Raw genomic sequence first — 16,557 nt, 5'->3', positions numbered from 1 at the left:
ATCAGGGGTCCTGATGAGGATTATGAACACCTCCCTGAAACAGGTCACCGTCCCATCCTGCCTGAAAGCAGCCACCATCATACCTGTCCCCAAAAAACCCACAATAGGCAGCCTGAATAACTACAGACGGGCAGCACTAACCTCTGTGGTCATGAAGTGTTTTGAGAAGCTAGTAGGGGCCATCTACCTGCAAGCTTTGATCTACAAGGCAAAGAGGTGAACAGCTGACGGCACTGTGCTCCACACTGCTCTGAACCACACGGAGGAAAACGGAAACTGTGTCAGGATGCTTTTTGTGGACTTCAGCACAGTGTTTAACATCATCCTGGCGAACATCCTCATCAAGAAGAAGACTGACCTGGACTTCCCACTAGCCACCTGCGCCTGGAATCAGAGTGGGGCCTCACACGTCCTCCATTCGTACACTCAGCACAGGTTCCCTTCAGGGATGTGTGCTGAGTCCCTCCTGTTCAAGCTCTACACTCGTAACTGTGTCCCCCTCCACAACTCAAACATCATCATCAAGTTCACCGATGACCCCACAGTGCTGGGTCTCATCTCCAGCAGCAATAAGACGGCGTACAGGGAGGAAGTCCAGAGGCTGCTCACGTGATGTTCAGCAAATAACCTCTTACTGAACACCAACAAAACGAAGAAGATGGCGATGGACTGGAGGAAGAGGAGAGCAGACCACACCCGCTGCAGGTTAACGGTGTCGGCGTGGAGAGGGTCCCCTCTTTCAGGTTTCTGGGTGTTCATGTGGCTGATGACCTCACATGACACCGACACAGCAGCAGTGGTCAGCAAAGCTCGGGAGAGACTGCACTTCCTGAGAATGCCCAGGAAGTGTCACCGGGAGGCAAATCTGCTAAGAACTTTCTACTGTTTCACAGTGTCGAGTGTGCTAACCTCTGTAGTATGCTGGCTGCACTGGAGAGGACAGGAAAGCTCTGCAGGGGGTCATAAAAGCAGCAATGAAAGTCACTGGCAGCCCCCACCCCACCTCCCTGGAAGACATTGCTGTCATTTAGTGGCTAAACAGGGCGAAGTGGATCCTCCGGGATCCATTACATCCTGGTCATAGCCTCTGTAACCTGCTGCCCTCTGGCGGAAGGATCTGCACAGACTCAGAAATAAAGTATTTTCTCTTATTCTAATTTTTAAAAAAGAAAACAACTATGAAATAATTCCTCATCAGGGCGTTAATAAAGCAATTTTCTTTTTCTTTTAAAAGTAGGAATATGTTTTTTAGGCTTCAGTGTCATCACTGCAGAAATGTTTTTCTTTTAGGATGATGTAGTAAGATCTCTTTTTTTATTTTTAATAATTTATTTATTTGTTATAAATAACTAAAAAAAAATCCAAAACAAACATTATTCCAGAGCCTGATGTCTGCTGTAGGTATGACAGCTTGAACCTTAGTGTTCCACCTGACCTGAAGAAGCCTCTGACTGAACTGTGTTGTGAAGAGAGGATGTGCAGAACTGGCCGTCATGTTTAGCAGCTCTTGCAGCTCCAAGCATCTTTAAGAGCAATATTTGTGTTTTCCAGTAGATGGCAGCAACAGCTGTGGTCTGTCAACAGTTTATGCTGCTTTTCATCAAAACAAATGATCTAACAGAACTATAATGTGGTAACAATAATAACAGCTTCATCACCATGGTTACAATCACCACCATCACTGATTTCTGCAGCTCCAGAAGACAGACAATGTGATTTCAATCTACTGGATAAAAGCCATCAGAATGAAAGCTCTGCTTCTTTCTGACCTACGCTGCAGTGCTGCTCTTCTCAGTGGCTTGTAAAAGGCTGAGTGGGCGCTCACCTGGTCTGTGATTCCTAGTGGGTCATGCAACACATCAGTGGGACAGAAAATGTCTGTTTCTTTTTTTTTACATCTCGGTATCTATTTGTTTTGGTGAAGCTTTTGAAAAGTTTGGTTTATTACGGTGAGACATGGGGCTCCCCATCTTCTTTCCCCACCTTAATTTCAGTTACAGCATTCCAGTAATACCATGAGCTTCCACCCCTGCTGTAGGTCCCATCCCAGTCATCAGAGTATAAACACCTAATTCTACAGCATGTTGGTGAGATACAGTTCAATAAAACTCCATTTTAAACATTAAACAGTAGTACGTGCATTCAGAAATTTAGGGAAAGTCAAATTAAGTTCACCTTTAAAGGTTTTAGTGGATTTTAGGTCCATCTGACATTATAGAAAATTAACTGTCTTTATGTGAGCAGTGTGTATAAAATGAATTAATTCAAACAATAAAACGCAGCAACACAGATATTATCAGGAACGTGGACCTAAACCATCTACCAGGTTTTAGTAATATAAATAATCTGCAGGACTTCCATCATGAATCGGTAAAGAGACAGTCATGATTCCTGAAGACATTTTTAAATCACCAAGACAAGTATGAGGTTATTTATATCCCTTTACAAAACAAGGCTCTCCATCTTCAGCCCTCATGGCCCTGCAGCCTTTCAATGCTTCTCTGCTTTAAAACACGTGACTCAAATTAATGGCTCAATAGCAAACTTGTACCTTTCCAGAGATCCATTTAATTTAAATCAGGTGTGTTGCAGCAGGTAAACATCTAGTACCTGCAGGACAGTAGTGCCGTGTGTTGCTGCATGTTTAGCTCTCAGCTCCAGCTCCGCCCACGACACTGCTTTGTTTGGATTGGCCCGCATGGACAGGCGGCCAATCACATGTGAGGATATAGGATCATACCATCATGTGAAACAGAGAGGATATAAGGCGCTACACTGCGAGTGAGACAGCCGACAGCGTGAGTGCGTCGTCTCATCAAACCCCGACAGAGAGAAACCGGATCAGCTTCCAAGATGAGGCATCTTCTGTTTCTGAATGCCGGCCTGCATCGAGGACATTGATGCTGCTTTGAGTTTGGTTCTCGCTCTGTTTTCTGGATTTTTTTTGCTGTTTTTTGTTCATTTGTGCAATATAAGATTTTTGTTGAAATGGTAAACAAAAGTAGTGGTTTTGTATCAATAAATGCAGAAAAGGAGGCAAATATATGGCTTCTTGTAAAAATGCTGAACACAAAAGGGTTTTCAAAACACAATTGATTCATTTTTGAGAAGTTAAGGTAAATTATGGGACTAAAAAAGATGCTAAATTAAGAACGTTCCGGAGCCAAAAGAGCCGAACATCCCATCACTACAGGATAGTGGGCCGGGAGGACCAGGGTTGGGGATCACTGCTCTAGAGGATTAATTACTCTCTGATTATTACGTCACATATGCTGGAGCCTGTCTAAGATATATTCATAGCTTACTTCATTTTTCCTCCAGTTCCACTCAGAGATGTTTCATCAGAGAAAAGATCCTCTCCGACATGTTTATGTAGTTTTATTCTTTAATCACACCTTTTCTTAAACTCCTATAAACTGGACATTAGAAAAACCGATGCTCAGCACCGAAAACATTACAGAAGAGAGTCCAGACTACTCTGGTTTCAGCCCGGTGGTCACTGAAAACCAGTCTGACCAGCAGTGTTCTGGTGGAAGAAGCTGTGGATCTGCTGGGCGCTGGCCTGACCCACCACGGTCTCCAGCTCAGCAGCAGAGACGTTACAGAGCTGCTGGATGGTGGAGAAGTTCTGTAGCAGAGTCTGACCTTTGACCCTGCCCACCCCAGGAATCTGCTGGACCAGAGCCAGGACCAGCGGGTCCAGCAGCCGACACGTACTCTTCCTTCTGAAAGGCTTCTCTCTGGCTTCCCCATGAACCTGGAGACATAGAGACGAAAAAGATTTTCCTCTGTTCCTTTACAAACCATCAAATCTACCCTGATGCCTTAAAATGCAACACGATGAATGCAACACCACAAACTCAACACTGCGACTACAACAGGAAACACACACTGAAACACACAACTCATACACACAACTGAAACCAAAAGCACAGAAAGGTCCGTTTCTGCTGCATTTCCCACGAGTCTTTGCGTCTGCATTCCCCCTGGAAGCGTCTCTGTTATTGGTCCAATCAGAGCATCATGGTCTGCTGAGCTTTTTCTTGCTCTTTTATCTTTGCAGCCATTTATCTCTTTCCATAAACATAATTATTCATAAGCTTCCATTATTATATGTTCCTCACTTAAAGCAGCACCAAGGAACTCAGGAGTTCTATCTGGATGCTCTGACAGGTTTAGTCGACTCCACCGTCTTTTTTTACTCTGGATTAGGGCTGGGCGATTAATCAAATTTTAATCACAATTACAATCTGGGTTTATAACGATCATAAAAATTACTTTTGTCCTTCGCAGTTTCCTCTTGTGTTTTCAGTTGCAAATCGAGCGCCGCCGGCATTGCAGCGCTCTGCTGCAGACTCCTCCCACTGCCGCAGACTCCTCCCACAGCTGCAGACTCCTCCCACAGCTGCCGACCTCTTTGGTTTTATTTAATGTGAGTTGCCAACACCCCTGCACAGTCGTGACTAAATAATCCACCAGCTCCCAGAAACACAACAAACGTTATAAACAAACAGAACTTTTTTCTCAGTTAACACAGAGAACAACTCAGGATTTAAGAAACTCATCAACACGTTGGACAAACGGTATCACTGCCATCTCACCACCATTTTAGTAGAGTGTCTCTTCCTGCCTTGTAAGATGAGGATGATGAGGGTGTTGTGAAGGACGTGGCTACAGTCCGATGTTTCGCCACCACTACGGACCTGTGGTCAAGCCGCCCTATAGGGCCGTATAGCAATCGCACGCTACATTCATTTTATTGACGCGGATTTCAACGTGAAAACAAAATGTCTAGACTAATTTTTTCCAGACCACACAGGGCAGAACGTAGCTGCTGGTCTGAGACACACAATATGCGGACCTGGTGAAAAGAAACTAGTCTGTATTACCACCGACAAGCTTCAAATGTCACACTGGAAGACTGAATTCTACTTCTTGCCACGACCCTCGAGTTGACTCGACTGATAATCTTAAATACTTACGATTTGAGTGATGAGCTGTGAGGCTTCCGTCTGCCCGCCTACCGGCAGCAGAGACAGATCCAAGTCAAACGCCACAAAGGTCTGCACAGCAGAGAAGTACTGCTCACTGAGTCTGGTCCTCTCCACCAACACCAGCTGCAGGAAGCTGCTACTGACCTGAAAACACCAGAAAGAAAGCAGCTTCAGACAAGAGAAAAGAGCACAGAGAAGCCAACATAGATCTGGTTGGTCTGGCTTCATACGTTACGGTAGCGAACCAGCTTCCTCTTGTAGCCGTTTCCTGCTACGATGTCACACTCAGACACGTACAGGATGCTGGTTTTGTTGGGAAGGAGGAAATCTGCTACGTCAAGTTCATTTTCAAAGAGGATCCTCACATCTCCACCTACAGCAGAAACTCAGCTTGTTTAGGGAGGTCTTCTTCACAGAGATGTTCAGAAACACAGATCATGTCAGGGTGCTGTGGCACTCTTCATGTGACACAAAAAGCTTCTTAAAGAGCAAATGGTTCCCAACATACATTTTAGATTTAAAAACATCAGGTTTGTTCCTTCTCAGAGACACGAGGGATAAAAAAATTTAACTGTTATCCCCATAACAGGAGGAAACACAACCAATCAGATGTTGTGTCTCAAAGCAGATCTTAGTGCCATCTAAACAATCTGCTTCACTCCAGGACATCAGTGTTCGTCTCCCTTTCAGTTTGCTGTTTTACAACGTTAAAAAGGACGCTGCAACCTCAGCCTTCTATGGAAAACGTTTATGTTTAATCTAACACTGAATGATGACGTCCCTTCTAGTTTGAATTCTTGCTTGTGTTGTTCTTATTCTCAGATGTAATCTGATGGAGAAAAACATCTGCCAAAGGACTGTAGAATAGAATAAAATAGAACAGAAGAATCTCACTGCAACTTCACCCCCAACTTCTTTCCAGATAGATCTATTTACTTATTTCTGTTTTTTTTTTTATATTGAAATAACGATACAGTGCACAAAAATAAAGAACCACAGTGACTTTTTTCTTAAGGACCCGATAAGAACCTGCAGCCCCACATACAGAACACCTGTTCTACCAGGTGAGCTGTCTGACCCCTCCCAGTCATATACAGAGTAAACACATTCATTTGGGTTATTATCTTTCCCCCTGTTTGTTAAACATTATAATAACCCACATTAATAGGTTTACCCTTTTATCTTAGCAACTGTGAACACACACATTTGTATATTTAGATTATTTAGATGTATTAACATACTTCATGTTGAACACGTTTGTTTGTTCTGGCACATTGTTGAAGAGTGACTTATTTACTTACATTTTATGCATCAATAGATTTTAGTTTTATTGCAGCATCATTATTATTTCTCGGGAACATCAGAGGTTTTGAGCTGTGATGCTACTGGTCACTAAAATCATAAATACCTTTTAATCCTTGAATTAGAGAAGAATTCCTCCATTTCTCGCTGCACACGATGTGCCCATAAGGAGGACCAGCGTTAAGGGAAACTGCTGGTTTAGACTCCATTTAACGGGACAGAGAGAAGCTTCATCCGGACAACGACCGACCGGCCAGAGGATAAAGAGTTCCCGACAGATTAACACATGAAGAAAACAACTACACTTCCCACAAAAACTTCCCCTGACTGAGTTTTTAATTTACCTCCAGACCGGAACAACGTCTTCTTCTGGTCTTCTGTGAATTGTGTATCTTCTATGCTGCCACCTACAGGCCAGAAGGAAAAAGGCCTTCCTGCTTCTTCTTCGTGGACTGTTTAGTTCACATTCTATCCCTCTACCGCCACCTACTGAACTACACCGTCAACCACACTTCTCTATCTATCTATCTATCTATCTATCTATCTATCTATCTATCTATCTATCTATCTATCTATCTATCTATCTATCTATCTATCTATCTATCTATCTATCTATCTATCTATCTATCTATCTCCATATACATATACATATATATATATATATATATACATATATATATATATATATACATACATATACATATATACATATATATATATATATATATATATATATATACACTTAAAAAACTTAAGTTTTTAAGTACTTTAAATGACACTAACTTTAGGGCGGTTCAGTTTTGGCCAGGGATGTTTTCTATTTCTTTATCAACTGTTTTGAAGTGAAATGGAATTAAATGCATTTTTCTAGACGTTCCTGGAGCTTAAGTTTACAATATCGAAGTCCACTAAAATCCATTTAACCCTTGTAGGTAATCGGGGACTCTTTTTGTCCTTTTGGGGAATTTTGCGCTCAACTTTTGGCCACCATTTTTGTTGTGTTGCCCCAAATGGTATGATTTTTTGTAAAAAGTGTTTCTTTTAACGAACGTTGATATTCCAGTTTCAGTTTCATTCAAAGCGCAACAAGTCGCTGGGGACAAATTTACTATCCTTTCGTGGAGGGCAAGTAAAGTTCCCTCCTAAAAATTGCTATTAAAAAATTACGGAATAATATGTTTTTGTTGCTCAGATGTTTTAATCATCTTAAGTCCTAATCAAAAATACCAAATATGAAATCATTCGAATTATTTTTAACCATTTAAATGCCCATTTTCTAACACAAAGCCACTGTTTTTATGAAACAAAAAAACAGAAAAATTGAGTTTTTTTTCCATATAATATATTTTGGGTGGTTGGGGACTTCATGTAAAGATCTTAGATATACAATAAATTAATAACAATCGATTTAGCTGCAATTTTAGTTTTTTTTTTGGCAGAGTCACATTAATGATTTACTATCCTTTCAGGTCATAGTGGGACAAACAAGTTCCACTGACTCCCATTAAAACCACATTTTTTAACACAATGTAATCATGCATCCTCTAATGTCAGAGAAAAATAGTAAAATTAGTCATTTTTACTATTCATCATGACGTTGTGCCATCATAGGCCAATACTTGAAACATCTGTCATTTCTCAATGGTACAACCATTATAAAACACTCTAATAACTCTCCCTCCCATTTTCTCTGAAACTTTTAAACCAGCATCAAATTTCTCAATAATAACATTTATTTTGCATATTGCAACATTTTTAAAACCACAATCAGTACTCAAAATCAAAGGGATGGTTAACATCACTAATTACAGGTTATTCTCACCGTATGCTCGTTGTGATAAAAACTCTCCAGTGAAAGTTTAACATCAGCTGATGTCAGACGGCTGCTTCATTTGAAAGGAGAACCTGATGTTTCGCTTCCAGTCAGAAATACAAAGAAAGCAAAGCATCACTTTCACCATCGTTTTTAGTGCCGTGGCGTCTGATATTCAGCCATCTTCCTTTGTCACACAAATCCATCCAGAATCTTCTGATGACGTATTGTCCTGGAAATGATGGAAAGTTAAAGTTTATCTAACATTAGCTTGAAATGGTTGAATCTCCTCCTATCTTTTCTTCTGAGGCTGTATTTTTACATCCATCATGTTAATAATTCAGCTTTATTTTCACCATCACTTACATTTCCAGCTTTTTGTTCCCTCCATCTCCACCTTTCTGTCAGATTTAAGATCAGCTAATATCAGAATACACTAAACTGTTGACTGTAAATAGAAGCAGGTATATACATGCAAATCACTGTTGTTTTATTTACATTTAGTTGTTTACAGGAGTTTGCTACTTGTGGGCTGCAGTCATGGAAAAGTTCAAGTTTTAACATCTGGATCTGACTGACATTAGAAAATTATGTCCAGAAATGTCCACTGGTGGTTACAGAAAGGTTCAGAGACAATCAGTCAGAAACGTATGAGACTGAAGACAACACTTTAATTCAAGATAAGAGCTTGAATTTAAAACAGAAGCCTTACTTTTACACTTTACCAAAGTACAAAGTAATGTAGGGCCCAGAAAAGCAAACAAACACAATAAAAACATGAAAAAAATAAAAAAATCAGCTTACGCTGACAGATGCCACTTGCTTGTGAGATGACCGAAATCTGAAGATTAGACTTCAGGAAAAAGGAACACAAACAAAATAATTATCCCTGATCAGCTGATCTTCTCACGAATCTTACACCCGAAGGAGGTCCAACGTGTGTCTCAGCCTGGTTTTATGTCTCCTCATCCCTCATCCTCAGAGTCCAGTGGTCCTCGGTTCAGAGGGAGGGATGGTCTGATTCGCTGCCAACGATTTGGCGGCCAGATGATGTGAGAGGCCCGACCATGAAGGAGCCCCACGGACACCTGAGGACAGAAGAGACATCATGTCCAAACATGTCCTCATTACAGATGTCCCACCATGACAAACAACTGGAGAATAAAGTAAACCCTCAGTCATCTGTACAGTTCTGCATGGAGTAAAACAAGATAAATGATATTGTAGTAGAAAGTAGAAAAAAGTAGAAGAAGAGATGAGCTTGGTTTCTGACCAGGACCGATCTGTGACTTTACTGCAGCTGCAAAAGAAGACATGATGACGGAACTCGCCCTCTGCAGCCGAAGAGCCGAAACATCAACATGATTAAAGCGGAGGATGAAACAGCTGATGGCGTCATCATGCTGTAGCCTGATTGGCTCATTAACTCTACCTAGCTTAGAAAGATTTCAAGGTTTCTAGTAAATTTGAAGCTCAGTTTTGGACTCACTGGCTCTGTTGGGACTTGGTGGGCTAGACCAGTCTGACCAGTCTCTGACCACTGTGACCATTATCAGGAATAAGACTGTAATATAACATGCAGAGTAAGGTAAGCTCTGAACTCTTTCAGGATGAACTATCCTCCGTGTCCCAGCTGTACGTGTGTGGTAGGAGTGATCTTTCTATTAATATCTGGGAGTTGTGGTAGCCGCGGATCTCTGGACTGTCCAGCAGAACTGTGGCTTTGTCCAGTCACTGCAGGCTGGAGACTTAAACATTAACCTTTTATTGTTGTTTGATGTTTTACTTTGTATTATTATTTTACCTGTGCAGCACTTTGGATACCTCTTATAAAAAAAGATTGGTTTGATTTGAAAAACCAGACCAGCTTTGCACAGCTGCTGGTCTATATGGGATGGCATTTTTCTCACTTCTTGGATAGATTTAGTCTTGCAGGAAACCTGGGCGTCTTGTCTGGCCTGTAATGTGCTATCCATATCAATCACCTTTTTCTCTGCTGAAAATGTATACAGGTTGACAGGAGCAAACAGCAGGCAGAGGGCCTGAGTCAGTATGGGAATGTTAAGAGATGAGGAGGAGTATGAACCTCAGGCTTCATGAAACATGTAGAAAATTATTCAGTTCATGATTCAGATTATGTAGTGTGTATGCAGTTCTATAGAAACATGCACTCATCCTCTACCCTGAAACCTTAACAACTACAGACAGAGAATAACATCAGAGTACAAATATCAGCTCCAAACAGGTTTATAGATCAATCTGGTTCAACATCTTTCTGTCCAGATGAAACTATGACCAATTCTGTCGGACTAGTCCACCTCAGGATCCACCAAGCCTTTCATGAGCTTCCTTCTTCATCAGCCTGAACATGCTCCTGTCAAAATCTGCCTGAGGATGATTTTTTTAAAATCCCTGTCTAATAAATCATCTTTAAACTTTCTCTGCTCTTTTAACACAAATACTGCTGTAATGAATGTGTTTCAGCGTCCACAAAGTTATTTGACTCAACTGATGTGATGAGTAGCTTCTCATTCCTTAAACAACTATGTGGGAAGACACATCAAGTCAAGTCAGGTCAAGTCACTGGTATGCTTTAAGCAGAGGAAACATGGCAGAAACCATGAACACTGAGTTAAATTCAAATTCAAACTTTATTTGTATAGCCCTTTTCATACATTGTCATGCAATACAAAGTGCTTTACAGTGTAAAAACATATATTAAAAATCTAAGAGTAGAATAATGCAAATGCTATCTACTTTACATTTGAAATCACACACATTCACACACACACACACACACACACCCAAGCGCGCAACACACAGCACAAACAGATGATGCCACTCTTCTTTTCATAGAATTAAAAGTATTCCTTCTAGTTCCTGTCTCTTTAACTGAAACGGTTTAAGAACAAAGTTTGAGAGAGAGATCTAAAAGACAAGATAAAAGACGATTGGCTTGACACCACTGTGAGGAAGCAGTACCTTGGGGACCCATCCACACCATGAGCGCCCCGCCAGCAACCACAGAGGCCATCGCCACAGGAGCCGCCAAGATCGGGTCAGGCGAGGGCCCCCACCACAGCCACAGGACTGCAATGCAGGGCCCGTCAGCCATCCCGTCCAGGTCGACCCCCGCAGCGACAACCCTGCAGGCCGGAGAGACAGCCCACGATGTGGAGGATCCCCATGAGGGAACACCGGAGCTAGAGGATAAAAGATAAAAAAAAAAAAAAAAAAAAAAAAAAAAAAGATAAAAGCTGAAAATAAAACACAGTATAAGATACTTAAAAGAGCATAAATAAATCAACGTAATAAGAACAATAAAAGAAAATTAATATATATTAAAAAGTCAATTTAAGACCAAGATACAAATGACTGATAAAAATAAACAAAATAGATAAATAAATTAATTAAAATAACTGAATAAATAAACTAATGATATTGTTAGTCAAATAACTAAATGATTAAGAAGTTCAATTAAAAGCTAAGCTAAAAAGATGTGTCTTGAGCCTCTTTTTAAAAGCATCTACAGTCTCTGCAGACCCGAGGCCCCCTGGCAGGCCGTTCCACAGGCGAGGGCCACAATATTGGAACGTGGCCTCGCCATGTGTTTTGGTCCTCGCCTTAGGAATGACCAAAAGGCCGGTACCAGAGGACCTCAGGGTCCGCGAGGGTTTGTAGTCTAAAAGCAGGTCAGATAAATAAGAAGGCCCAAGACCATTAAGACATTTATAAACAAGTAAAAGAACCTTAAAATCAATCAATCCTGAAACGCACGGGGAGCCAATGCAGCGATTTTAAAACTGGTGTAATGTGTGTGAGTTAAGAACTGTCCAACGTACTATTAAAAACTGGAAGGATAGTGAGGAACCATCATCTCTGAGGAAGAAAAAAATCATGAATGGTGGTGAAAAACACCAGAAGAACTCATGGCTATGTTTAATAGTGAAACATTTCCCCACATGCAATATGAAAGGAATTCAAGGCGATCGAGACTGAACAGCTGTTTATGTCATGATCAGTGTTTTTGGTTTTTTATGGTCTTGTCATGTTAAGATTTGTGTTGCTTTGTGCTTCTTGTCATTAGTGCACCTGGTTTGGTTTGGCTCATTACTCAACCTGTTTCCATTTATCTCACATGTATATATACCCTTTGGTTTAATTTATCCCCAGCCAGTCCATTGTTAGTAGATTGTTAGTTTGTTAGCCTTGTTAGTCTTCATGTTCTTTAGGGTTCATGCCAAGTTTAGTCCCACAGTGTTGCCTTCATGGTCTTTTGTTTTGTAAGTTTGTTTTGTAAAATCCACCTGCCTCCTGCGGTGCTATGATCTTGGGTTGCTGCAGTTGGTCAGGTCTAGGTTCAGGTCTAGGTTCAGGTCTAGGTTCAGCAACATTATGTGCCCAGTGAATGAGGTCAGCTGATACCTGAATATACTAAATGAGCAGGTTATTCCATCTTCCCTGATGGCACAGCCATATTCCAACATGATAATGCCGGGATTCATCTGGCTCAAATTGTGAAAGAGTGGTTCAGGGAACATGAGACATAATTTTCAAACATGGATTGGCCTCCAAGTAGTCCAGACCTGAACCACACTGAGAAACTATGGGATGTGCTGGAGAAGGCTTTGCACAGTGGTGGGACTCTCCCATCATCAATACAAGATCTTACCGCACCACTGAATGGAAATAAATCTTGTGACATTGCAGAAGCTAATTGAAACAATGCAACCATGAACGTTGCTTTAATCAAAGCTAAAGGTAGTCCAACAAAACCCCTTTGGTTTTGGAGGAGACTCTTGTTTGTATTCTCATTCAGTGGAGGGGGAAAAGGGTAAGGAAAAGTAATAAAGTAATAACGAAGAGTGGGGAAATTAATAGGTGTACATTAGGAAGAGTGGAAATGTGAAAAAGTAATTGCAAAAGAAATGACCTTGTCCTTGCACATCTGCTTCGTCAGCCTTCTTTTTTTTCTGCCCCAGATGGATAATTCCTCTTCATAACGAAGCCCATAAACCACTCACTGAAACAACCTTCTTCGGCAGGGGGCCCCCTGCTGGTGCGGGGCCCTAAGCGGTCGCTTAGTCTGCTTAGTGGGAACACGGCTCTGCGTTGATGTTGCTGTTGTTTCCCGTTTCTCCAGATTATGTGTGTACGGCATAGTCGGGGAGGTAGGGACATTCTCCCGCCAAGTTCTGTCTTTATAAATTGTGTATACCAGTTTTTGACCATATGCCTGCTTTATAAATGAGGCCCCAGATCTCAGTCCACTGGAGCAGCTGTGAACATCCAGCCTCTTTAGCAACAACCCTTTGTGTCTTCCCTCCTTGTACAAGGTGTCAATGGTCGTCTTTTGGACAACTGTCAGGTCAGCAGTCTTTCTCATGATTGTGTAGCCAACAGAACGAGACTGAGACCATTTAAAGGCCTTTGCAGCTGTTTTGAGCTAATTATCTGATTAGAGTGAGGCACCAGGTGTCTTCAATATTGAACCTTTCCACAATATTCTAATTTTCTGAGATACTTAATGTGGGATTTTCCCAAGTTGTCAGTTATAATCATCAAATTTGAAAATTTGAAATATGTCAGTCTGTGAGTAATGAATATCTACATTATACAAGTTTCACTTTTTGAATGGAATTACTGAAATAAATCAACTTTTTTCATGATATTCTAATTTTATGACGAGCACCTGTACATTGTGACTTGTTTTAATATTTCTGGTCCATTTTCATCATAGATTCATCAGATTAAATCAGTAGTGTCATGATGCTCCTTTCAAACATATAGTGATAATTTTTAAGCTCATCTTTTCTAAACCTTTACAACCTTATAATTTTAGACACAAATATCATGTAACAGCAGTGTGATGGGTCCATACCGGTCCGAAGCTGTTACTGTCCAGACTGTGTCCATGATGATCCCCCTCAATCCAGAAGTGGCCATCAGGGACTCGAACATAGCGGTTCTTGTAGCCCAGAGTCCTGAACAGATGGTCAGAGGAGTGTTGAGTTTACAGAGATAAGTTAGTCTGTGTGTGTATGCATGTGTGTGCGTGTGTGGAGAGACTATAATGAGTGTTTTTTTAATGGCTATGTTATCTATTTTTGGTGTGTGAAGGCTTATTTTAATATGCATGAATTGTTTTTGTTTTATCTTGTAAAGCTCTTTGTGTTGCCTTCAGCATAAAAACCGCTTTATAAATAATCTTTGATTTGATTTGATTATATTTAATGAACTTTTATCATTTTAGAAAACATGAGAAATATTGGTGAAGTTTCAACAAAATTTGTTTATTGTAATATAATATTTTAATGTAATATTTATTTTTTTAATATATTATAAATTTATTGTTTAAGAATTTATTGAATACATTTAACATTAAAAATTTTTATAAATCAGATATTTTTTTGGGGATTTATTTGATTAATTTACATACTTATTTTACATATTTATACACTTATATATTTACACATTTTGTCCAGATCACAGTGGCTCTAGAAAACCACCAAACATTTACTTCCAGGTATCTGGAACTAAAGTATCCAGTATTACACATTATGATCCGAGTTACTTTTTAATTAAGTTTTAAATGTACATGTATGTACATTTTGCACATGTGTGTAGTAATCCTGAACACCTGAACTGACCCACCTCCTAATAAAAACTGAAGCCAGATAATAAAGGTGTGAAAAATAGAAGACGTTACACCCCTGCCTTGAAAAATGTTTCAGAATTAAACATAAAAAATGAAACCTCATGTGGACAAATAAGGAATTATAGTTACTTTTATTAAATAATTATAGTTAATATCTTCTATGTTACTTTCATATTTACCAAATTCACCCTGCAGGCCAGACTGGACATACATTGCACTGGTTTTGGCCCCCAGCCTGTATGCTGACAACCCTGTGCTAAATCATCCCTGCTGGTCACATAAACCACCAGATCATTGGTCAGAAAGAATATGAGATGAAAACACACCGAGTCCAACTGCACCAAAGGGGGGCAGTGCTCCTCCTCTCCTGTAGCTGCTTCATTCAATCATAACCCAAAGCTCTTCATCACCACTCTGGACTGTTATAGGCTTGTCCTGATTTATAATCAGAGGTTGTAGCCGCAGTGACCTTTTAAATGAAAATTTGCCTGCAGCTCCTGTGGTCTGTTCCCAGAGAAAAAGCCCTTTAGTCCTGTTGACCTTCACATCATTACAGAAATGAAGGCCACGTTCTTGGAAGACTTCAATAAAAAGTAAGAAAAATTCTATTGAAAGTGAATGTGTGTTTAGTGTGTGTTACGGTTTTTCGTTTTATTTTTTTAAATGGTGAAAATAGTTGTCGTGACTAAGAGCTCAGTAATAGCTTTGTAACTGGGCTATCATCAGACACACTCTTCAGTCCTGTCCTTCATGAATGAAGACAAATCAGAGACTGGACATACCTTAACTGAGGCGTTAACCTTACACAAGATGGTAAGTTGCTATTTTTGGATTTATTCCACACCTTATCACTTTTGCCTACCTCTGTTGTGGTCAGTCCATGTTCTCTCAAACACATGCATACAAAAACACAAACACTAATAGAATTTCTAACAGTGGATTTATGTCTGAGTATTAACACATGTGTAGTAACAGTGACACTGAGGGCAGAGACAGGGAATTTGAGAAAGAAACCCAATGCCAGCTGAAGATAATCCTCAAAACAAAGATGAGCCAACTGCAGGTGTGTTTTTAGGGTGGTGTAAGCAAGCACGTGACATGTTTTAATAGTAATAGTTTAATTTATTTTGTGATGAGAATATTGTTTTATAAATAAAGCTCATAATTAATCTTACAGATAAACAATTTTAGGTAAGGCAAGTTTATTTTTATAGCACAATTCAACGACTGGGTGGTTGAAAGTGCTTTACAGAATCCAAGAATCATAATTAAACATTAAAATCAAAAGAAAAAGGAAAAAGAAAGAGCTGGTACTGTACTGGTGACAATTTTAATGCCATTACTCAAGTGGAATTTACATGTAGCAAGATGTGTTATTTCTTTTCTTTTTCTTAATTTATAGAGATTTTGTTTTAGGTGTCTGTTTCTACAAGTAACGTATTTGTTTTCCATTTTCTTATTTAGACGATGACCCTTCCCCAAGAAGATGAAGGCTTTGTACCAGATGTTCAATGACATGATAGAAACAAAGTCGCCACTCAAGTCCTCAAGGGACCTTGCAAAAGATGAAGTCTGGAAATTCAGAAACCATAATCCTTTGCCTTTGGATGGCAACGTCTTACGCTGGAGGAGAGACCAGCTGGATCTGCCAAGACTGTCTGCACTGGCTAAAGGCCCATTTATGCTCCCTTACATGTGCAAATAGTGACGTCGCTGTACTCATACTTCCATGCGTGTTTTGCGTTGCCGTGGTTGTTAAGTCAGTTCCTCCACTAGTGGGCAGTCCTTGT

At 40.2% G+C, this 16,557-nt stretch overlaps 2 protein-coding genes across 6 annotated transcripts in view; both read right to left on the bottom strand.

The window, feature by feature from the left end:
- Positions 1-3,389: 3,389 nt before the first annotated feature.
- faap24 (FA core complex associated protein 24) lies at positions 3,390-6,685 on the bottom strand. The gene is made up of 4 exons (XM_041996307.1): positions 6,403-6,685; positions 5,225-5,367; positions 4,983-5,138; positions 3,390-3,757 (listed from the first exon to the last, which is right to left on the bottom strand). Exons 1-4 carry the CDS (start codon positions 6,503-6,505, stop codon positions 3,497-3,499), a joined length of 663 nt encoding a protein of 220 aa, XP_041852241.1. The 5' UTR covers positions 6,506-6,685; the 3' UTR covers positions 3,390-3,496.
- Positions 6,686-8,040: 1,355 nt separating this feature from the next.
- The window catches only part of immp2l (inner mitochondrial membrane peptidase subunit 2), a 55,743-nt gene continuing 47,226 nt past the window's right edge, over positions 8,041-16,557 (bottom strand). For 2 of the 5 annotated variants that reach the window (XM_041996309.1, XM_041996308.1), the window contains exons 5-6: positions 13,991-14,093; positions 8,041-9,197 (exon numbers count right to left, since the gene is read on the bottom strand). In XM_041996309.1, the coding sequence (XP_041852243.1) occupies positions 9,075-9,197; positions 13,991-14,093 (226 nt within the window). In that variant the 3' untranslated portion in view covers positions 8,041-9,074. The remainder of the gene's footprint in view (positions 9,198-13,990; positions 14,094-16,557) is intronic. The other 3 variants (XR_006011793.1, XR_006011791.1, XR_006011792.1) reach the window with 3 other exon arrangements.

The sequence above is a fragment of the Melanotaenia boesemani genome, chromosome 10 (genome assembly GCF_017639745.1).
Source record: "Melanotaenia boesemani isolate fMelBoe1 chromosome 10, fMelBoe1.pri, whole genome shotgun sequence".
NCBI lineage: Eukaryota > Metazoa > Chordata > Actinopteri > Atheriniformes > Melanotaeniidae > Melanotaenia > Melanotaenia boesemani.
The sequence above is the reverse complement of the archived record's forward strand: the minus strand, read 5'-3'. Positions and strand labels throughout refer to the sequence as shown.